The sequence below is a fragment of the Sturnus vulgaris genome, chromosome 13 (assembly GCF_052056855.1).
Source record: "Sturnus vulgaris isolate bStuVul1 chromosome 13, bStuVul1.hap1, whole genome shotgun sequence".
NCBI classification, from domain to species: domain Eukaryota; kingdom Metazoa; phylum Chordata; class Aves; order Passeriformes; family Sturnidae; genus Sturnus; species Sturnus vulgaris.
This window is the reverse complement of record NC_142255.1, coordinates 4,471,754-4,496,502: the sequence shown is the minus strand read 5'-3', so window position 1 is coordinate 4,496,502 and position 24,749 is coordinate 4,471,754. Positions and strand designations below refer to the sequence as shown.

The window sequence follows — 24,749 nt, the reverse complement described above, 5'->3', positions numbered from 1 at the left end:
TTTGTGTGCTGCTGTAATAGGGAATTACACCTGATCAGGGAGTGAGTAGGAGGGCTGATTGCCAAAGAATCACTTTGTCTTTAAACCTATTTAAAAAAAAATCAAGTTTGATATAGTCCAGCTGTTAAGATTTCAGGAAACATTTTTATTAAAATATTGTGCAGCAATTATTATTATTATATTTTAAAGTGCCCCACAGGAACTCTAATTGTTACAGAAGTGAGGGGCAAGGTGTATGAGGAGATAGATATATTTGGCATGTCTTAGTTTACAAGCATCAGCCAAAATGAACGTGTGTAAAGGGATTAATATTTTCTGATGTTTATAAAACATCAAAGGGCCGACAAACATCTATCATCCCTTTTTACTGACATACTTGCCCTGTCAATGCACAGAATCACTTGAACAGAGATTTAACTGGAGTTAACAGTATATACATTAATTACTTTTGATTACTTGACAATTTAAAACATCAAATACCAGTCAGTTGTAAAAGCATTGCAACCCTATTTGCCGGATGGGAAGCCAGAGTGTTTAAGGGTGAGGCTTTATAAAGCAGATAAAAACTCTGCTGTCAGACACCCTCCAAGTCAGTGTGAGCCCCTGCACACCAAGCCCAAAGCAGCACTGTCATCCCCAGCTCTGCCTTTCCCAGGGAAAAGCAAATTCCTAAGTCAGCCACCTGGGAAAGGAACCTTTCAGTTACTGTGATCAGTGGCTGCAGCGTTGCTTATCAAGTGGCTAAGGCACCTTCCATAAGTCTTGTTGCAGAAATCTGCTACTCTCACAGCATTCCAGTGCTCCAAGCTCAAAACAGTTCCTGTGCTCCACAATACTCTGTTCTTGTCACAAGGTCTTTGGAGGTCTCAGCTACCTCATCTTGCATGTCACCTAGCTTCTATAAACTGACAGGATTATAAAAGACTAAATTCTCTTCATTTCTTATTCTAACATCACCACTATGCTCTAGTATAGACCATATGAATTCGTTCTTACTAGCACATGGCACCTTCATCAGTCACACCAATCTTTTAGTATTTACAAGTTTTAATATGATCCACTCTTACAACATTTATGAAAGAAATGTAAGACTATATTGTGCTTCCCCCTCCCCATTTTAGTCCAGAGTGAATGCTAAAAATGGGGTTTGTAATTGTCTTAATTAAAAGAGGTTATTCCCAAGCCCTTATCACCTGTAACAGAATAGGCTTGGTGGAACAGCTGAATAATATATTATGCAAGCAATCACTTATGCTATGATCTCCACCTGGATGCTTAAAGAGAAGCATAATTTCTCAAGAAAAGCTGGTAATAAAAGCATTCACCTGTGTCTCAAGGACAGTATTATTCTTGTGTGCTGAATTGTTTTGTATCTCACCAACTGAATCTCTTTCAGGTTCCACTGAAAATGCACAAAAAGTCTCTTAACTGAACTGCTAGAAATAAGGTGGCCCCAGTTCAGACACACTCTGTGCTCTCACACCCTTTTCTTTGTAAATTTATAAACATGAAATGTGAAGATGTCTTTCTTCCCAGAACTCCTTGGAAAGCCAGTGGATGGCTGCCCTGCTCCCAAGTGCTCACACCTCTGACAGACTTCACCCTGCCAAGCTTTTGTATCAATTTATCTTCACTAGGTACACTGGTGACTGGATCCTAAATCATGGCCTATTTCCTGCCCACTGGCATCTGTGTGGCTGCTGTCACTGCAAGGACTTGGAGGTTTCACTGCCCACTTGTTGCTCATCTGGCAGGGGCCTTGGAAAATGCCACACTTGTGTATCTGTTGGTGGATTAATCAATAGCCTGCCTGCCAGAATTTCACACTCCTTTCTCTGCTTCCTGCCTCTGGTTTTGGGGCATTTTGTGGACTCCACTCTGCCAATGGAAGCATTATCAATCTGCCCCCCCAGAAGCAGGTCACAGACCTCAGCACACAGGAAAGAACTGAAACAATAAATGCTCTGAACCTCGTATCAGACAACACTGGAACACTTCAAAACCGGATTATTTCAGCATCCAGCTGAAATTTTCTTTATTTCTTTTCTGTTACTCAATTCTTCAGTATCAACAAAAATGGAAACACTGTAGAAACGAGTCACTTTTCAATTCAAACTTCATTCAAATGAAACTCTCCATTTTAGCGTGCAACTTGAGTTAAAGAACATCTACTAATTCTTTAGCACTCCTAACTTTTGCAATGAAACAGCCATCATAAGAGCTAGAGGTAGAACATGTAATACATTTACAGAGCAAACTTGAATAATTCTTCCTTTAATTTGAATCTATGGCCAAAAAAAAAAAGTGTTACCTCTATCTAAGGCAAAATTTTAAAGAAGATCTTACAAGTCAAACATAAATGTTTATGACATCCAGGTTATATTAAGGTTTTAAACCTTGTGCTAATAATCACAGAGAGCAAGTACTGGAGTCAGAACACGATTCTCAAGTCTCAAGCCTATTCCAGGCTTCTCCACTTTTCATTCTTCATTCTTCCTTTATTCTAAGCTCTAAAATCCTTCAAATGTCACTAGATTAGTCAGGCATGGGCCACAGAAATTATTAGAAGGAAATGAGAGCCCATGCAGAATTTGTTACTCAGGTTATGTGAGGTGTGGCAGTGCTACCACAGCCAGCTCAGTTTGCCTTTGTGCCCATGGAAGCCTTAAAGCTCTCCCTGAAAAAGGGCAGATATTAACCCAGACACAATACCCAGCAGAATTCCATCAATAAAAAAGGCCAAATTAGGAACTAAAATGCAATCTTGTGTTACTTGCTGGCTACCCAGGATACATTAGATTGGCCACAAAGTCACAAGGTATTTTCTCCTCCTGGCTAAGATGAGAGCAGCTAGGCACAATGTACAACAGGAGTAAGGCAGCAATCTTGCTGCAAGTGCCTCATCTCCTTTTTTCCTGCCTTCTCCTCATTCTCAGCCCTGGCCTGCAAGCCCTAAATGCTACAAGGTTGGGAAATTGTGAGCAATGACAGGAGGATCCAGAAATAACCTTGTTTAGAACATGTAACTCCCTGACAATCAAGATTGTCTTTTCTCCCATCTGCCTTTCCAGGAATATTTTCTCTCACTAAATATTTTTTTTGCCTGTAAAAGATCCAGTAAAATTACTAAACATTTAGGTATCCTTACTTTGCAAAGAATTGGGAAGAGATCTTTAGAAAGAAGGAACTGGAAAGGATCCTAAAACCAGACAGAGACAAACAATACAGACACAAAAAGGGCAAATGAGCTTATCTGTCTTAAGTTCTTGCATGCTGCAAAGGAACATCCACGACACTCTGAGCCCTGGGAGCTCAGGGGGGTGAGAATGGCTCCTACAACTGAACTACACAATCTGAGTGAGGGCTCATTCTCTTGATCAGCAGCTCACAGTGGCAGTCTCTAAAGCAAGAAGTCATGACCAAAATACAGAATAATATTTCTGATTTTTAATTTTTGCTTGGTTCACAAGTATTACACTTAGATTTTTAAATACTATTTGAAATAGGTGTAGTATCTACCATAAAGTACTAAGAAAAATTACATTTTTATTAATTTTAGCTAAGCAGCACAAAGTACACAACCCTGTTAAAGAGTTCTCTGATGGCTTCTTGGGCTGCCTTAGATCTCTCTGAATTTATCAGATACAGAGAGGCAAAATAGGACCTGGCCTGTTGTTACACAGCCTCCTACAGATCAGTAATACCATTAACAGAATGAACATGTAAGAAAAAACCACACAGAAAAATTTTTGCACTAATACATTCCTCACTAAAGAAATCTGTACCCATGGAAATCTGCACCAATTCAGATGATTTATTACACTGTGTACAAAACAGGTGAATGATCATTGTAGTATGTTTTTTTCAACACTTGTGAAACTCCAGATTTGGATCTACAGCTTGAAAAGCTTCTGACAGGCTCTGATTTACTGCTCCATGCTCTGCACTGACCACATCAAGCAGGTGATTATAAAATCGTGGTATGCAGGCAGGAAAGATGTAAGACCACAGCAGTAAAATACAAAGGTTCGTTCCCCCACCTCGTGGGTAACTACTGGAACAACAACTCCCAGCAGCATCCCTTCATCTGCAACCCTGACACTCCTCTGCCACTGCCACAGATCCCTGCTGGGCTACAGCGAGCGCCCAACTTCAAAACATCTTTGTAATTAACTCCAAGTTGTTTTAAGTAATATGCTGTTTAATTTCTTTGATTCCACAGCAACTTAGACAATGTCTACTCTTGATGTTTATCAGCGTCAGTTGTTCAAGCTCGCTGCACTCTGTTAAAATTATGGAGAAGGTCCTAAATGTTACCTGTTCAACTGGTGACGTTTCTCATGGTATGAATTCTGCATTTTCTTGTTATTTGACGATATCCCTTTGTGCTGCTTTTACTGACGATTAACCTGCAATAATTCTATGGGATCAGAGGTCTCTTTGGATTCCTTCTGAGCACCTTAGTATAATGTCATGGATCTTGAAAAGTCAACAGGAAATTTCTTTCCAGCAGGGAAAGCACAGCCAGAGTGAAGATGACAAACACAAGAGGAGGTTTTATAAACACAACCCAGTCCTCACACATCAACTAAGCCAGGGGCAGATTCGGGGCCACATTTATCAGTGCAGAGACCAGACCTGCACACCTCAGTGATTTACCTGTGAAGCTTTTATTATATGTGAGAGCAATGTCTGTCACACCTGCTGGGGACAGGTTTCAAATCCCTGGAAACTTGCTCCATTATTTAGTGCACAAACTACTTCCCTACTTTTCAAGTTTTTTGTTTTGGACAAGCCTTTTGTTTGGACTTGTACATCTTCACTGTACTTGCCTCTGATAAACTCTGATAAACAGAGTCTAGGAACAATGTGGACACACACACAAGACCAGCACTGCAATTTGAGTGTTGTCATTTTAGCAGTGAAATACATTTTCAGTGCTCCATCTGCTGACTCCAGGGAAGCACCTGGAAATGGCTCTCAATGAAATTCAAGAAAAAATTTCTTTTCCTTGTTAAAGTCTAATGAAGTTACCATTTCCAAGTACTGCTGTTGGTCTTCACAATTACATATTTTCCCAATTACTGATGAATTTGTGGCAGGATACCAAATTAACTTTCTAATAATTTGGTTTTACCTCCAAAGACCTAGCGATTTTATGGATTTATCACTATCCTGCTTTCACCTTCCTTCACTCCCAACCTACCATGTCAATATTATGAGGTTCCTCCCATCTCCCTCCCAGGTTCCCCTGGCCTTTATGCAATCTAAAGACCAGATCAGGATAAAGAACTAAAAAACTAATTTCATAATAAATAATATAAAATGTTGTCAAACTAGAGGTTTACTTGCTGACTTACAGGAAGGGTGAGGATAGAGTGAACTGAATAAAGTTTTAAATTCACATGTTCTTTTCAACAGGCCAGTTTAAGAATTATTTCTTATTTCATATTTCAGCTTTTCTCCCTCAGACAACCGAGGTAACTACATTGGCAAATATCTAAAAAAATCCCAAACAAAAGCAAATTGCAGCACAAAAAAAAAGCAAATTTAGCACAGTAAGTGCTAAAGTCTGGAGATCTGTGTATTTGTCTCACTGTTACTTAGTGATTGTGCAAGTAAGATCATAATCCAAGGGATAGAATTGTATTAGGATCATTAGTAAACTAAAAAATATTCATATACCTGGAACAAATTTTAATTAGATATCTAGCTGTAAAATAACTTTTTCCCCCACTTTGATGTGTCCTTCTCCTGCTATGTGGCACCACAGGTTTAACTGGGAACTGCCCTCTCCCTCCAAAGCATATCTTGGTCCAGGAAATCTTAATAAAAAAGCTTAATAACTTGTAAACAAAGCTTAATAAAAAAGCTTTGTTTTTTTTTTTTCAATTAAACTTGAAGTTGCATGTGTTGATTCTCCAACCCCTCCACTTGTTTCTTACATTAAAACTTCTCTGGTCAGTCCACTGGCATCTATTCCAAATTAAGTCTTCAGGTTTGACTAAATGCAACTTTATAAACTGTTGAAAGAATTATTTTTTCAAACAGATGTTAGCTGGTTTCAAAAGGTTCACAAGTCAGTTTCCACTTTTAAAATTAAATCTTTTTAATTTTATTTTTAAAGCTTCTGAGGACCCAAGTTATCCTTATATAAACAATCCTTCTTGCCAAGCACAGCCCAAGATTAGGATATATCTACTATAATCTCTGTTACTTCACTACAACAAAAGCTTATTTACTGCCAGCAATGAAATAAGAACATTGGTACTTGGTTGTTAAGCTGAATTACTTACCCCCTCCTTCAGCTTCACAATTTATCCCCTTCAAAACTACTTATTCTCTTACTACTCAACTGTGCCTATTCTGTGCCTATAAAAACCCAAACAATCTTCCAGGCTCTACAAATTGTGAGAAAATGGTTCAATGTGATGGTGGGAGGTATGAAGTTCTTTTGATGGATATATTTTATCACTGGAAATACAAAACTTCATCTCCTGGGTAATTTTCTTTGGTAGTGGGGGAGAAGGTGTATTTTAAATTTCCCATTGTGACAGAATCCCAGATGAGCAGGGCTTTGAAGGCATCTCCTGAGACTGCACAGTCCAGTCCCAGTCAGCCAGAGAGGTGTCCAGGACCACGTGGACTTAGGCTGTGAACATCTGCAATGACACTCCACAAGCTGAGGGGCTTTAGGAACGGTGTGATGCTATTTGTTTCTTTAAAATTCCACATAAATACGTGTAAGTGGTTGGCTTATTGTAATTCTCTAGAGAATGAGTGGCAGTAGTCAATGAATACAGGCTCACTTGGAGAGGAAAAAGTCTAAATAACATCCAGTAAAAATTCTCATTGAAAGAGAGCCTAAAATCCCCTTAGTTAACAGCAAAATGGACCAAGCTTATGTAAGAAATTAGTAAAGAATTTTCAAAGCATTTTCAAAATATAACATTTCAGCATGTGATTATTTATTTGTCTCCAGACTGGGGAGAAACTCAAAGAAAATCATCACAGCTCCTTAAAGCTCAGTTAAGTAGAATGGATAGCATTGTCATGTGAAGAAGCACATGTAGCCATTATCTGCTCTAAAATGTCTCATGTCATTCTCTCCTTCTTGAAAGAATTAAGTGGCTCTAAAAATATAAGCACAAGCATATTCATGTGGTTTTCAATGAAACAGCTTGACTGTATTATAATTTTTCTGCTACTGTTTTTTTTTTTTTTTAAATGGTTACTAGGTCACAGATCTACACTGGGGAAGGCTGCACTGTCCTAGGGGACAACTGAGCATGGGGCTCATGTGCCATGGGCATGGAGGCATGGCTCAAAGGACTGAGCAAGTTTCAGAAGGCTCCAGGAGGCTACAGCTGGAGCAAGAGACTGAGAAACAGTCACAAGGATTAAACATTCATTCATCCACTCCTTGTGAAAAAAATCACTTTTGAAAAGCTGGAGAAACCTATGACGAGCCAAGAAGCAAAGGAGTAACTGAAGTAAAGCAAGGACTCAGGCCTGACCTAAATGCTTAGAGTTAATTAACACTAATTTTACTGCCTTAATATTCAGCAAAAAAAAGTGGCCTTTGAGACAGCAAAAAGCTTCTGGGTGCTCACTGAAAGGAAAAGGCTAGGAAGATGTCAACAGCTTGGCAACCTGGTGTGCTCAGCAACACTGAAAAACTCAACAGCTTTACAAATGCATAAAATCTCTAAGGTATGGAAAAACATTTTGTTGCCAGACACTTAAAAAAAGAAAACAAAACAAAATCAACAACAAAACAAACAAAAGAAAAACAACACCAAAACCCACCAAAATCTTTGAAAAAGCTTTTCACTTGCATCGCAGCACCTGGTTGAAATTCATCACTTCAAGATTGTCTGAAAACATTCTGTTATCCTCTCACCCCAAGAGATCATACAAACAGGATTTAATTCTTGTTCTTAGGCTGGACATCCCTTTAGGGACGAGACAAGAGACTCTCCTTGTCCCTTAACTTCCTCAGGCAGCACTTCAAGAAAATGCACCAGCTGAAGGAAAAGAACTGGCAGGGAACAGGAAAAGAAAATTCCCAAGTCAGAGAGCAAAGCTCAGGTAGAGTCAACAGCAGCTGCAGAGGATGCAGCTATGACTGGAAAAACAAAGACAGGAGACATGGTAAAGTGGAATGGAACACTTACAGGCAAGCCCAGGACAAGCACTGGAAACCTATTAATCCCAAATATCCATTTTCATTTAAACAAGAAATGGAACTCCTCTCTCATGTCTTCATCCCAGGGGTAAAGGTCATTCACCACTCCAGCTGGAGGTCATCTACCAGTTCAAATTCAGCTAGCAACCCAAACTGCAAAGATGTGCATTTCAAAATAAAAACAACTGCTTCTTCAGACTATTGTAAATAGGAAGTTTCTTCATTGAACCTAATCTCATATAAAGTGAGAAAATGAAATATCTACTGTTTACAATTCAAGCCAGAAAGTTTACCAAAAACATGAGGAAGTATATAAGGGAATGAAGCAGAAGTCTGGAGTCAGAAAAGTCTTCAGAACTGTTTTAAGCTCCAATTCATCTAAAAACAGGCCCATGATACTGTGTGAACATGCACCATGTAGACTAAAGTGACATCTATTTTCAAGTATGAATTAAGAGGCTGTACACATACAACTGTTCCTAAATGTCAGAAAACAAGATGCAAAAATGGCTGAGCTGTACAAAGCTCTTCTGCAGTACCTTCATTCTCCCAAATGTTTTCATACAGTGTCAGTGACACGAGGCAAACCAACAGCACATCATGCACTTGAGAAGCAACAGAACTAAATCACAGTACAAATACTTGCATATAAAAATTTATTGTCTTTTTTTTAAAAAACATGAACTTGATACACGTACAACCTGGACAGCTAATTGATTTCTTGTTTGAGCAGAGCTTTCTAGATAACAGGTGATAGCACACAATTAAAGGCTGTACCACATTGTTTCCCATGTAGCAAAGTGGATTAATAGCCACGTGCATACAACAATAATAAAACCATGAGTGCAATGCTTTCTACAAGTTCTGTGTTTGGCAGCTTACTTTTAAATGTCTAAAGCTTTCTAACTTTGGTGAGCTCATAGGTACAAGAGTTAAGGTTAAGAGTGCATTTATACAATATAACAGCCCTTAAGTGTAGAGTTTAAAAATCCAGGCCTGGTGCACTGTATAGATCTGTAGAAAAATATTGCCATTTTACTTCATCAAGTTTGTAACTACAGCTATTATCTAGCACAAAATAGAAGTAAGAAATAGAAATTATTCTTTCCAAGAAAAGGAAATTGGAAAGGTCAAATTTTCCTGAGTTCTCACAAGGACACTGATTTTCTTATCTGACAGCCAAAGACTGACAACAAAAGCTCCCAGTTCACTGATCAGTGAATTCAAATCTGTTTGTTCATACAGTCCTTGACTCAGTTACCTATGGATGTGCCTCATGGTCAGAATGGAACTTGTCTCAAGGAAGTTCATGGGGTTATTCATACCAGACATACACTTAGTGTTTAAAAATTGTGTTAAACTGAATTCTAACAGCCTTCAGGAAAAGAAACTGAAACAAAAATATTACATCAAAAGTGAGTTTTGACTTAATGAGATGGCATGCTTCCAGTGGAGTAACTATACACTGAAATATGGAGAGTTAATTTCTTTGATTTAAGTTTTTGACACACTATGCTAAACCCAGTGTGCTGTTCCTCATGGATAATTCTTTAGGCTACAGTGACACAACCAAAACCATTAACAGGCACATGACAGGTGAATAATATTTTTCATTTTTAAAGTGCAGGTTTTCATTTACAATGTGACAACATTCCAGTGTAAACATTTCCAGACAACAATAGCCTATTTCTTTCATATATACTCATTTTTACATTGTTTCAATGCAATATTTTCTAATACTAAATACCCAGAGATGGAATTATATCAGCTAAATTGTGTACAGTAATTCGAGGAGAATGTTGCCTAAAATTAGAGTTTTAAATTTGTTTCAATTATGAACAGAAATACTTCATCTGAAAAAACACCAGAACCACAAGGACCACCACCAGTCTGTAAACCATAACCTTAGAGTGAAAACAAGATAATGACTTCATTTTAGAATCTTGGACCTGAAAAAAAGGCACAAAATAAAATTTCACAGCTGGAAAACATTTTATCAAAACTTGTAATTTTTAAACTGAAATGCACATTTTAGAAATCCATTGTTTCCAAAAGATGCTTAACTTCTAAAATGACAGTGTTAACAGCTGTTAACTCTGAAAGAAGACTTCAGATATTTCATCTTGACTTTTTGCCCAATGTTTCCATGTTGTTCTAATCAATTTTAGGGAGAAAACTGCATAGCAAATGTCAAACCCAACAAATCCTATCATTGTCAAGACAGCATTTAAGGTTTCCTCAGCTGCAAGGATGCTCTCTTCACCAGCTTCTCTTGCTGTCGTGTAGTCTGGGCATCCCGAATGGCACAACAAAGCCACTGGAAAAAAAACCACAATGAAAGCAAAAAACACTTCAAGCAGGCAGCACTTTGCTTCCATAAGATGCTACTAAAACATAATTAATTCAACCAACATGTAAACCCACACACACACAGGCTGGTCTAAGTCAGATATTTAGCTCCTTATTCACATGCACAATATTCAACTGATGAACTGAAACAGAAATCCACAAAAGGTAAATGGGTAGTGAGAGCATAAAAATCTATTTTTAATGTATAGATTAAACATATAGCATAAATATTAGCAAAGGAAAGTGCATTTAGGAAATAATACCAAAAAAGGTAATTAAACACAAGGAAGTATCCTTCTAGTGTGACCTGTGTGCAATGCTCCAGGTATGGCCAAGACACAAGAGATACTAAAGATACAGAGAAACTAAAAGAATTTAAATTACTTAATTCCAAGTGTGATTTGGACAACATGCTGTAAGAGAAAGCTGAAGGAACATTTTTAGACAAGACACAGTAAAGAACTAAGATAGACCCTTCCAGTACATAAAGGGCCTTAAAATTATAGCAATTTTTTTTCCTTCTCAGTCTAACCCATTCTTTTAGGAGGCTCAATCAATTTAATAGCAGCAATCTGGCCCTGATTCTGATTCCATCTGCTGACTTGCCATTTACTGAAGCTACAATTTCAAGCATGCTTCCAAGACACTGTGGATCCCATTGATTTCACATTTGCTATCAGGGTAGAACACCTCCTCTCTCATCACCTGATACAACACTACAGTAACACACACATGGTTTCCTGGGTAATTTTTTCTATTCTTGAAGTACCCCAGAATTTATCCAAATTGACAGATCACCTTAGGTAAGTTATCTACAAGATCCAACCATCCACAGAAAGAAGGCTCACAAAACACTCCAGCCTCCACAGCACCAATAGGAACAAACATTTAGAGATAAATGGTAGAAAAAAACAGATATGGAGAGGGAGGAAGGAGGAATCTAAGTAAGCCTTTTCATATTTTCATACAAGGTCTACTTGTACTGGCTTAGGTGATCTTGAAATAATCAAAAGTATGTGGAAACCTATAGACTAGGGGAAATTTAAAACAACCTAGTACTTTAGATATTGGAATTCTTTTCATTTAATGGCATAGAAATGTAGCTTCAACATTAAATTATTATTGCACAAACTCTCTTGATTGTTTTGAACTATCTGGTCTCATCAAATTCTTGGTAAAAGATATTTTTCAACACAAAACTATGGTAAATGGTCCTCAGGCACAGCAGCCTATTCTCTAACAAGTTTCTGAACATGACCATCTTTTTTACATGTTGAGTTTCAACAACTGCCAACAATATCATATGAAAAGAAGATTAAAATAATTATAAAAAAGAATATACCCTTGCTGTAGCTTCATCTTGAAGCTGAACTGTCTTTACACATTCATGACCTGTACTGTCCTTTCTTGGGAACATCTTCTGATCCTGCAGCAGTGGGGAACAAAAATGAGCTTCAGATGACTCACAAAACAAGAAAGCAGAATCAGATACTTAAATGGTTTGAATGCCAATTTCAAGTTAGATTTCAACAAGGTCTCAGTCCAACCCAACTGTCATACTTTAAAGAAACTTTCAGTAAACCCTGTAACAGAATCCCTTAGTTAGCAGTTAAAACCATAAATAAGTTAAAAGCATGTATGGACCTCTAGTGAATATTAAATAGAAGAAAATTTAGATGCTTTTCTTACCAAAACAGTAATTTTTAACACATTTGCTTCATAGGAGGGATAACGTGTGAAATCTTCAAATAAGTAATCCCACTCTGTTGTTAAATGGCCTAAGATTTCCATTTCTTTCACATATATCACTCTCCTGTTGAAGAAAAAAAATCCAACATGACACTCAATTTCTCTCTGGGACTAGAATTTGGCTAGAAAAACTAAACAAAATGAAAGCATTTGTTTAAGAAGGCATTTTCTATGCAGATGAAAAGTATTCACTCAGTCACAGTGGACCCAGATTTCCTTAATGTTCTGAGATGATCACTTGGTCTTCACAAGCCATAGATGATCTAAGACATGACACAGCATGAGCAGGCCAGGAACTGGGATAAGGAAAGAAGGGCACATTTATTTATCTGCAAACAACTCAATTGCCCAATTATCACTGATGGCCTTGGTCAGTGCCTTGAAATCTTGTCCATCTGCAGCCTAAATTCTGAGGGGTGCTGGTCATGATTTTAAAAACCACAATGGGAAGCTTCCAAGGATGAGCCTCTCTCATACATTCAGTGCAAACTGGTGACCTGTGCAATGTGGACATCATCATCCTTTCATTGTCTAACATATTGAGGTTTGGAGTCCTCAAACTCAGGACTGCAAACATCTTGAATTCTCAAACTTGTCAGATGGGTTAAATAACAGTTTTCATGGACAAAGGACCTAAGGACAAAGACCTAAGTCTTCATTTAGAATATTCTTTAATTAACAAGACTATAAACATGGATTATCAAAATGTTAGGTTGACTGCAAACACTTATAATAATCTAATCTGAAAAATCAAAAATGAAGAGAAAAAAAAAATTCCCTCCACTATGATGGAAGGGTCACTGATCTCAGAGTAAAGTGTCTTCCCAAATTAGTATCCAGCACTGACATCACAGCTAAATTACATTTTACCTTAAGGAAAGAAAATAAAATATTAATAAAAAAATCAAGAAGAAAATAGAGAAGGAAAAGAGCTAAGCAGAGAGTAGCAATCATTTTAGACTTAGCCAGATGTCTAATCCCCAAACTGAAATCCTGTCAAGCCCTCAGAAAGCATTCAAAATGGAATACCTGTTGGTGACAATAAGGGTGGCCCTTCTGCCTCTTGGAATTGGACAGTGGTGTCGATACACCTCTTTTTCCAACTTCCTGATGTGCAACTTCTGAAACAGAAACAGGAAATAATTCTGGGGCTGTACAAAAACAAGCAAACAAAAACCAAACAAAACAAACAAACAAAAAAAATCAAACAAAATTAAAAAAAAAAAACCACCAGAAACCACAAATCAAATTAGTGTCTTGAATTCAAAAGGCTTCTGAGAAGTGACCTCATTGTTAGTTCTTTCCAGGCAGGATCTCACAGTGCTGAAGCTGAGTCACTGAGAACTGATCCATTCCACTCCAAGGCACAACACTGACACTGCTCTATCAGTGAACTCTTTCCTCAGCTTTGATTTCCTTTCTGTGCTAGCAATTGTTGAATAGTGTTTATTCTGCTACACTCCATGCTGTAGGCTTCATTTAAGAGTGACAACCCTGCCAAGGTCATGCATCTTTATAAGGCACGACTCAGAGCCTCAGAAAGAAATTATCAAGACACAAATTCTCAATGCACCTCAAGATCAGCTTCTGAAGCTCTGAGCAGGTATGACTGTTCAATACCCAAAATACAAAGGTGTAGCAAAGTGCAGATTAAGTTGTTCATCACATTTTGATTAGACAACTACAAGTCAAGTGACAACCTACAAATAAAGAAGTATTTTTGAAATAAACTACTGTAGTTCTCCTAGGATTTTTTTTTTGCAATTTTTCATCGATTTCTTTTTCAGATTTCCCATTCTGTACATACTCTTTGACTCAAGTATAATGTTTCCTAGAGCATGTCACCAGGATTACAATATTCCATCAACACCATAGACCAGCACAGAAGACAGGCTCAAGGTCATCCCCACATCAAGCTCCAATAACACTGGATCAAAGGCAGCAAGACTCACAGAGTGATACCTGAATCTATTTGTGGCAAAGGAATACACATCAAAACATCATGCAGAAATAAATAAAAGCATGAAATTAATAATATGCTACCAGTGGGAACCCAGCCTCAAAGTGAGTATGAGAATAAATCTGTGTCAACTACAGATTTTCCTGATATGTAATAACTCTTGTAAAAAGACACTTATAAATAGTGTTTAATTAGCAAAAATTAGCAAGACAATTCTATAAGTATAAAGTCAATGCATATTAGCTTTGTACCCTCCAGGTCAGTAATATGATACAATCTGTTTTAAGGGAAAATGGGCAGCTCCTGTGTAGAAACATGGGGAAACATAAAGAAGAATGCCTGGATGCAGAATGCATGTACTTCAGATCAACCTTGAGCAAATGGGTGCCCCAAAATTGGTTTGATATCCTTCAGAGCAAAGCAAGATGACTTTCATTCATTTTACAGCTGTGACTGTGGAATTCAGCCTCTATAACAGTAAATTCCTCAAGTTCTCATTCCCCAAGTTTCTGACAAACTAGTAACAATAACCTAAAGAGGAAGGACAAAAATCTCAGTATGTTTTTAGTTATTTCCTGTAAATAGCCATGTCTTTTTTATTTCCTTAGATGGACCCATAAAACCCATGAGATAACAGTAGAGGCTCCACTGGACTCCACAGTTGTCTGTGATGAACAGGTTGAACTCCATGCAGTTTAAATAATCAAAATTGAAAGATCAGCTTACATAAGTATCAATTAAATGAAGGTTTGACTTTTTTTATATATGAATTTTATTTTCATATATTCAAAACTTAACAAATATCTTAAAGCATCATCATACATCACAACTGACTCCAAAAATCCTTTAATCTCAAAAGTGGATAAATATTCAAGAGCTGAAATCAACAGCACAGTGTTTTCCTGGACTTGCTTTCAAGTGATGTTATGTTTTTAAATACATTTTAATCCAGCATTTTTCAGCAAACAAAACCATAGGGTCAACCAACATTTTCTATAAAAAAATATCCCTTTCTGACCATCTTAAAAATCTCTGAAACTGCACAATGTATGTGAAAGGAAAAAAAGATGCCAATCAGACTGATTATCTCAAAGTCTCCTCAAAACATTAGAAGAAACATGGCAGCATATGACTAAAATGAAAATATGAACTCACCTTTTACACCTGAACCATAGCTGTTTCAAAACAAGTAAAAAAATGATGAAATAGAAAACCCACCATGTGAAGACTGTAATTCAAAGACTGCAATACAGATTCCAAATTCTTTTGTTGAATATGAAGAAATTAGACATGCCACATATTTAAACAGATTTATTCATAAGCATGTTTCTCTATTCAAATTCAAAGCTTTGGAGAGAAAGCCTGTTTCTCATAACTTCAGAAACAATCCCAATAGTAATTTTTAGATTTTACATGCAATATGGTACCAAAGTAAGAGTTCCCACTGAGGCCTGTGCAGTATTTCTCAGAGCTATTCTCCATACACCTGATAGGTGCCAGCACAACGGTGGTGGCATTATGTAAAAAGGGAGTTGCACTTGATGTAAATTACTCCATGATCTGCACACTCTTAAAATTTAGACATCTTTATCAAAAGCTGTTATTTTTATGAGCACTTTGAAGAAGTGAAGTCATTCTTATTTTACATGGAAATGAACGAACCAAAGCAAATTTGCAGAGCAGAACAGAGCGTAGCAGAAACAGAATCTGCAGTTTCCAGCACGGTCCATGCTCTGTCACACAACACTGTCTCACCACCCTGCCTCAATTATTCATGAGGTGTTGTGCATTCTTTATAAAGCTCCATGCTTTAACTGGGATATGAAACGAAGTACCAGCAACAGGCATTGAATAATGCATGAGTGACACGGTGGCAGCCCTGAGGAGCTGGGTGAGCAGCAGCTCCTCACTGGGCACAGCCTCTGAGAGCAAAGCCAAAGGCTCCCACCACCTGCTCCAGCAAACCTCGACTCAAACACTCCTCAGACCACGATGAAAAAGCTTGAGAAGTGATTCCTTGGAAAGCCATCCTCCTAGAGCTGCCCTGTCTGTCCTTGGAGCTCTCCAGCTGTGCTGTGCATTTCAGTTTGACAGAACACATCCTGTGCTGCTCAGCCTCGCTCTGTGACTGACGTGCAGCCTGCACCACGGCACATCTGACTGCCCAGGGCTGAGCACATCCCTGGACTGCCTACATCCACCACAGCAGCCCTCCTGGGACAAGGAGCTGCATCAACAACTTCACACAACTCAACTGATCTCCTCCACCTGCCTGTGGGCCTCAGTTTGCACCAAACCCCGACTTTCCTGTGGAAAAATTTCCTTTTCCTATAAAACTTACATGTTTGCCCCTCTAAGAGAAGCTCTAATGCCTACATTTCACACAAAAGTAATCAAGTAAAACATTTTTCCATCCAATCACTGGATGATATTGAGGCATCTTGTTTCTTAAGGTTACCTTACAAGGTTTCCACTCTGTGAGCTTATATTTGTTTTCAAGGGACATATGCATTAAATGTAGTTAAAATAGATGAGAAAGTGTGGGTTCTGGGTAAACTATTGTAACATAGGATCAAAACTGGATCCAAAAATAAACAGCACTTGTACCTATTGTGATGAAATTTGTAAGTGCACATAGAACTGAGTTTCTGACTCATCTTTTTCACTGAATATATGATTTCATGTAAAGACACTGCCCTGTCTTGCTTTTTATTGCTTGCTCACTTACATTAGAAAACAAAGCCTTCCCAACACTGACCTCTAGCACAAAAATCAAGAACAGTTAATTAAACCTCTCCTGTATTCCATTAAGTGAAAGAAATAAACTGTATTTAGTGAACTGTACAGATGATTAAATTCTGGTTTGTATCCAGTTCCAATCTACATCTTTTAAGAAAAATATAAATAATAGATGTGGAGGAACTGCATAATATCAAATTTTCTGTGTTGGTTGTGCCACATCTTCCTTTTTGCTAGATGTAAAAAACATAGTAAAAAAACAACAACAACAACAAAACAAAAAAAGAACTCAAGAAGAAAAAATTTGGCCTGCTTAGTATATCACAACTTAATTTCATTTAATCCTCTAAAAAAAAAAAGGTTTTGTTTAATAATTTTAAATTGACTATTACATTCTAAAAAGCATTACCAACAAAGATGCTTCTGTTCAACATTTTTTCCCATGATATGCAAAAAATTTGCTCTGACAACAGCTTATTAAGCTTAGCTTGCTAATTTCTAAGATGCTGTATTAGTAATGAAATATATGACATTGCTTAGTATAGAAATACATAGACTTATTTATATGTGGATGTACGTGTGTAAATTCCTGTTAACAGCTGAAAGTTTACATTTATTTTTTTCTTTTGAAGAGCAAAGTCTCTGAAGATTCTGTGAATAAAATCCAGAGTCAGCTAAGCTCACTGTATGTTTTAGCTAAGCAAAGTCCATAAAGAACCAGTAGTAGTAACTTGAAGGCATAGTGGGTCAGCAGATGTGCAGCTGACAGTTGTACAACAGTACAGAAAACACAAGTACAGGTTTTCTCAGCATTTCTATGAAAACAATACTTCTAGCTCATGAAGTTACAAGCATTTTCCCAGAAGTCAATTCCATTCACTATCACTAGTTTAAATTTTGCTCAAGATGTTGCTCTGCCCCTCTGTCCACAGTCCTACCTCTAGGAGAGCACCAATAAATAAATGAACTCAGCATCTAGCCACCGTGATTCTTTTTTCTAAATGCCTTCTGTTGTTGCCATTCATAAGGAGCTAAGCAACCTCAGAAAAATAAATATATAGGAAACAAGCCCTCCCTGTCTCCCCATCTCACTCACTCATCTAGTCTTGCTGAAGATGGTTATTCAAGTTTGTTTTCTGAGCCTGAACAACATGAATCACTGTTTTATTCAACTGCTACACAGAAAAGATAGAGAAGAAGGGGGGAGGACATGGTAAATGCAATCATGCCCTTTATCTAAATACTTTAAGCAGATGAAAAACCATGACAGAAAGGGACAAGAAATATGGAAAGTGTTTACTCCATTATTCCAGTTCTTGCTGCATGTCAGGAGAGAAGGAGAAAGAAAAGAAATGTTAGAAATAGAACAGGCAATAAGAAAAAAAAGACCACGTACAAGCAAGTAGCAAATAACCAAGTTTTGGATTTAAAGTGTTAATGTAGACTGTTATTTTACTCTAACTTTTTAGCAACAGAATAAGCATTTAAAGATCAGTATTAAAAACACAAAGCCTGGAATACAAATTAACCAGATTCTGACTATCAAGAACTTGAAAACTCATGTTGTTCATCTCCCATGTGTTAGGCACAGCCACATGAGCAGGCAGGCTAAATGTCCACACAGTGCTTGTAGCTAGGACAGATGACTATCATGAACAACATAGGGAAAAGCCAAACAGTAATATCTTAAAAATGCATGCAATTTTTTAAACTGCTGATACAACCAAACAATTCAAGGTTTATAGCTTAATTGCTTAGTCTGTAAACTAAGCTCAGCTTTGTTATAAAGACAAAAATTTGGAACTATCAAAGGGAGTCTCTTTCACATATTTAAATCTTAATCCTAATAATTCTTAATCCTACTAACCAAATTTCCTTCCAGAGCATGAGAAGTGACTACAGAACAAAAAATGGAGATCATATAACAGCAATGCTGCCGTTTCCATTTTGCATTCAGCTCACTCCAAGCACTGGGTGTTCCCTGCTATCCAGGCGTGCTTTACAAAACAGGCTGGGACAAATTTTTATTTCAGATAACGACTGCTAAAGATTGATTGCAACTTAATCCTTTATGGAACCCTGCAGGTTAGAGAATTGTAACTGTGTTTACAATGCAAAACATACCTCAAATAAATCATAGCCCTCAGCTTCCACCCTGTTGTAGGGCCGGATGATGCCATCTTCACGGATGAGGCGTGGGGGACGGAGATTGGACACTTCTTCAGTTGATTCTGCCACCCTGCCATAGACAGTGCAACATTATTCTGGTAAGCTTAATACAATCCTGAGGTTCACCAGTACATCTTTAAGAAGTCACCCTTTCACTTGCCACACATCCCACTTACACATCCTGGCACCCTGCAGATGTAAATAGTAAAGACACACTGCTAATAATAAATCAAAAGTAGCCAATTAAGCAGCTACAGAATAAGCTGGAGAAGTTTATTCCCAAATGCAGATAATTTACTAAGGTTCTCAAGTTTATTAACACACTATCCAAAGGTCCCATCCCTGATGTGCACTGCTAACCAAATTTCAGACTGGGAAGTTTTACTCTGAAAATTTAGTGGCGTATTTTTCACAGTAAATTCCACTAACATTTCCCCTCAGGGGAAGCAGCAAAACGAAAAAATGGATTAGTTACTGTCTACCTGAACACTGCACTGTTCTCCAAAGCAGCAATTTCCTCCTCATCATAAAATACATTCATTGCAGGCTACTGGACATTTCTCAACCTCACATATCATTCTGCTTTTTGCATTTAACAAATAATCATGTGGCACTACTGGAGCACTTTACCACCTGGTATCCAACACAGCAGAAGTATTCCAAAACCTCCTTTTGCACTGTACCTTTGAATTCCCTGGAATGTACTGCTTGCCATATCCACAATGCCTCCAGTCGGGCGGGCCACCACTCCTACAAGCCCCTTTCCAATCCCTTTAAAGAATCCAGCTGCACCTTCTTTTTTAGCCCCTTTAAAAGAATAGAAACAGAAAAATGAATGTTTTCATGACCTACTTAACCACAGAATGAAACCATTATTGCCACAGGGGAAGTGTTTTGTATTGGAAGCAGCCCACAGCCATGGATTGCATGGAGTCCTGTTGTACAAAGAGCTGTCTGTGCAAAGTCACCCCTGACTTCCTGGGCTGCTCAGACACATCACTGTTCACTGAATACCTGAGCAGCCTCTGAAGGGCCCACAACTGAGATCTTACCAAGATTCTCCTTCTCATACTTTCAGGCTGGACTATAGGCCAACAGATGAGTTCTTTAATAGGTTGACAGTAATAACAAAATATTCTGAAGACACTAAGATGCACAAGTATGACATAAGTCAACTATTTCTGTCTCAAAATGACATGGTTCTGGTGATCTATAACTAAGGAAGACCCATAGGAGTGTTCAGAAAGCAGGTGTAATCACCCACCCAATAGACAAGGATCAAAGTCTCATGCAAAAGCTATAAAATACCACACAGTATTGTGACTCCCAACATTTAAATCACTGCAGTTGAAGATAAATAAGAGGCATTTTATCCTGGATATTTTTCATCATCAATCATTTTCATGAACTAACAGGAACAAATACTGACTTCAGGCATAAAACCGAATTTGTTTTTTAAGATTTCTCCAACCTCTGGAGTCCCAAAAAGCTTTTTCAGCTTGTGATTTTTACTTTATTATTTTTACTATCTTTATTCTGGCTTCAGACAATAAACTGGGTACTACAGCAGGCCTAATAAAATACATCACAGAGACAATGCCTTCTTTACTCATACAAAGGTTTAAAAGGTGGTAAAGCCAATAACAGACATAAAGATATTTGAAATAATCATTGTGTAAATTCACATTTGAATAAGAAATACAAATATCTTGCTATACCTTAGCATCATCATGCTTGGATTTGTATTTCTTAACATTACAAAATAAATTGTAAAGTATTGACAAACCACTTAAGCAGTGCAGTGCAGCCTTTGTGCTTACCTTCTACTGGTTTAGTGATGATGCCTGTCACACCTCCAACAACACCCTAAAACAAAGATAATTAATTTCCCTATGAGAAACTGGAATGCTGTCAATCCAACTGGGCAACCTGTTGTCTCACATCCTTATTTTAGTACTTTAAAATGGAAAGTTCAGAAACACTGTCTGGCTGGGGGTTTTGGCCTTGTTTTTTCTCTTACTTTATATTTTAAGAAAACTATAACTGAGAGAAAGACTTGAATGACAGAATTGACTGCAAGGTCAAGTAAGGGCCCAGTTACCTTAATAACCTAAATACACATTCAACATTTGTTGAATATGAGTTGAATTATTTATAGTATTCACAAGAGAAATTGGAGTTATTTCCTGTTCAAGATCCTAACTTGAGTTGCTCAGGTTGACCAGAAACATGACTTCAAACACTACACCTGATGCACTGAGTCTCCTATAAACCTACTGCCTGTTTGTCTCTTCTGTTTAGTTAATTAACTGACTAAAAAGATCTCAAACTTTCTTGCAGGTGATTTTCAAGCAAGCTGGCCCATCAAACACTCATCTCCCAGTCCATACCCTTAAGAGGCCTTTCCCTCCTTTGGCCAGGCTCTCCCCAAAGTCTTTAGGCTGCCGACCCATTTCCTCTCTCCTTTTCTGCTGAAATTCTTCATCCAGAGTAATGGCAGCCAAGCCTTTGCCAACAGTGCCAGTGATCCTGGACACCATCCCTGCTGCCCCACCTGAGGGAACAGGGCAGAAAGCAAAAGTTACTGTGCTTTCACAGTGTAAGAGCAAACACACAGGAAGCCAAAAAGTTCATTACCATTTCCCTTCATATTCAGTTTAGATATGATGAATTCACAAAAAAAGAACATTGTAACACATACCCACTGTGTGGCCAAGAAGACTTCTCACACCAATTACAAAGCCTTCAGCAAATTCTTCAGGTCCTTGAACAGCACCCTAAAAATGAAATGTATTAGAATAGCAGACAACTACACAATGATGCATCTGTTTCTAGAAAAACTAGGAATTCCTTTACATTGATGCAAGTAAGACCATCTGAATAGGTTATTTCTTTGAAATTCACATTAAAAAATTACTGCTGTCTTCTTGTTCAGAGTATGGAATACAGTGACAACAAACCATAACCCCACCAGTACATTCAATCAGCCTTTTATAAAGACACAGTTAAAGAATCAGGAACTCATACCTGGAATGGCTCATAGAAGAAAGCCTCGACTCCCTCAGACAAACCTCTGATCAAACCAAATGGATTTCCAAGAACATCTAACCCAAGTACAAGAACATACATCTGTTTCAGGAACTAAATGATGAGAGGGAAGAAAAAAGGCAAACAACAAAAGCAGTGTTATGAGCCGCTGTCACACATGTCAGAACCTAAGCCTGGTTCATTTTTTAATTTACTACCCAAGTAAGGTATTAGAGTGCCCAACTAAGTATTTGGTGAAGAAAAATAAAATCTTCTTTAAGACACATACTCAGAATTGTACACAAAGGCTTGACTAAATAAGCTTACTTGTTCACTATAATGTCTAATAACTCTCATCCTCAGTTGATCTCTCTTGTAGAATTGGTATTTAATTTCAAAGAAAGCAAGTCTGAAAGACAAGTAATCATACATTAGTTAAAGACACCCTTCCTCATTCAAATATTTCTCTGCTTTCCTTCATAGAATGCTGAAGGCTATTGCCTTATAAAGGATCCCAAATCCACCTTCCCTCTATTCCTCCCCTTCCCCTAAGGCTGTATAAACTTATACTAGAGTCAGTCAGCAAAGTTTACCATGGATCCAATTATTAAGTGTACAGCAGCTTTAGTCAAAGCATTAAACAAATTTAAAAAAACCCAAACAAGCAATCCCAACCAATTTTGCTTACTTGAAAATAAGATCATCCACATCTGTTAGAGTAGCTCCAATACTTTTCAACAGCAAATTCAGAGAATGGATGGCTATCATTTCTTCACCCTTATCTGATGCTTCTCCACCAGAAGCCAGAGACAAACTCAAATGCAACTGTCAAGGCAGAATTAGTAAAAGAAAATAAATCAAGACCAAAGAAAAGCCAAAGCAGAGCAGACAGGTCGTGTGGTGTACATGTCAACAAATCAGTGCTCAAAGTTGAGGACAGCTATCATTTCATCTACTCATGATTTTCTTTCCCTTGCTCCAAAAAAATCTAACTGCTTTAGGAGAGGCATGTATTTTAATGTATTTAAAATGTATTTTAATGTAATTTATGATACATGACTTTATTCAATATTTGATCTGGCTTTCAGCATTATTATACCCATTGATTCTTCCCACTTAGTTATGGTTAAAGGTCTGTTTGCACTCACAGGCAACTGAGGAAGTTTTCCAACAAAGTATTAAATTCTAAAGAATGTAAAATCCCCACTAGGGATCAATTTACTGTAATGAATTAATTGGAAATTTTATTTACCAATAATCTCTCTATTGCATACCTTAATTGGAGAAATATGGAAATGTTCAAAGAAGCTGAGCACTGACAGGTCTGTTAGGGAAGATTCCATCAGCTCAGTGTCAAGTTCATCCACATCTTGCTGAATTAATTTAAACTGGTTTCAATATTTAAAAAAAAAGGAAGTTAATCTTATCCATATATGAAATACAATTAATCATATTATATCTAAATGTTTTATATATATCAAAATAAACAGTAAAAAAAAAATCATAGTTAAATACAGTTAACTAACAACTTAAATATGAGTGTACTAATGAATCCAGGGACAACAAAAAAACCCCAAACAACCCATAACAGACACAACATTTCTGGATGAGTTTTCCATTTTATATTATATTGTTATTCATTTAAATTCCTCAATCATTTATGGTCCCATTCCAGCAAAAGTCAGTTTCTCTCATCCATTACCCTTTGTCTTTCAGCTTCTGGGTCTGTAGATGGAGTGAAAAGCTCACTAAGTGCTCCTAAAAATCCTTGATCAATTTTCAGTGCCATTTCCTGGATAAGAACCATGAAGTACCTAAAATGGGAAAAAAGGGGTAGACTTGTATAAATTTAACTTAAATATTATTACATGCTTAGCCTACACAAGTGAAGTCTTGCTAAGCCATGTCATATATTGAGATTTACAATCCACAACATCAACTTTCAATTTATAGTTAAGAAGGGCTTACTGACCAGCACTGCACAGCAAACAGACACATAACTCTGATAATATAGTACAAGGAGGAAATAATTCTGATTATTAAGAATTTGCATAACAGTCCCTTCACGTGGTCAGTCATTTTCTAAAATTAAATTCCTTTTTGAACGATTTTTTTTACTGGAGACATCTAAAAACTCAATCTGAAGACTGGTTTGGGTAGGAGGACAAACTTCAGAACAAAGTTCCCTTCTAAAATATATAACATCTCCAAAAACAAATTACAACACACTGTTACACTCACTTGAATTGCAGAACTTGGCTGTATTCATTGAATCTAGTGATGATGCTGATGTCAATGAAGGGCTTTGGTTCTAAAGAGAAAAAGATAATTAAAAATAAATTGCCAAGCTCCTACTTTCAAGGCTGAATAAATCTGATATTACTATAGGCTTTCTCTTACCTGAATCCAAAGCAATGGACTTGGGAGGGGCTACAGGGTGAAACACAACAGGAAACATCGATCCTGGTAACTGATTATCAACCTAAAAATATATTGCATAATTACAGGAATATTTTAGTGACATGATAATCAAACCCAGTTCCCATTTTAGAAGGCCTGAGTAACTTG

General features: G+C 37.4%; 1 protein-coding gene across 3 annotated transcripts in view; it reads right to left on the bottom strand.

The window, feature by feature from the left end:
• Positions 1-8,827: 8,827 nt before the first annotated feature.
• The window catches only part of VPS13C (vacuolar protein sorting 13 homolog C), a 73,905-nt gene continuing 57,983 nt past the window's right edge, over positions 8,828-24,749 (bottom strand). For 2 of the 3 annotated variants that reach the window (XM_088172406.1, XM_014879188.2), the window contains 16 exons: positions 24,582-24,663; positions 24,423-24,492; positions 23,884-23,995; positions 23,456-23,569; positions 22,870-23,006; positions 22,509-22,590; positions 22,182-22,295; positions 21,856-21,931; positions 21,545-21,708; positions 20,975-21,020; positions 19,838-19,961; positions 19,110-19,224; positions 13,316-13,407; positions 12,227-12,350; positions 11,880-11,963; positions 8,828-10,505 (listed from right to left, as the gene is read on the bottom strand). In XM_088172406.1, the coding sequence (XP_088028532.1) occupies positions 10,416-10,505; positions 11,880-11,963; positions 12,227-12,350; positions 13,316-13,407; positions 19,110-19,224; positions 19,838-19,961; positions 20,975-21,020; positions 21,545-21,708; positions 21,856-21,931; positions 22,182-22,295; positions 22,509-22,590; positions 22,870-23,006; positions 23,456-23,569; positions 23,884-23,995; positions 24,423-24,492; positions 24,582-24,663 (1,626 nt within the window). In that variant the 3' untranslated portion in view covers positions 8,828-10,415. Of the gene's footprint in view, positions 10,506-11,879; positions 11,964-12,226; positions 12,351-13,315; positions 13,408-14,994; positions 18,305-19,109; positions 19,225-19,837; positions 19,962-20,974; positions 21,021-21,544; positions 21,709-21,855; positions 21,932-22,181; positions 22,296-22,508; positions 22,591-22,869; positions 23,007-23,455; positions 23,570-23,883; positions 23,996-24,422; positions 24,493-24,581; positions 24,664-24,749 lie in introns of those variants that run through there. The other variant, XM_088172407.1, reaches the window with a different exon arrangement.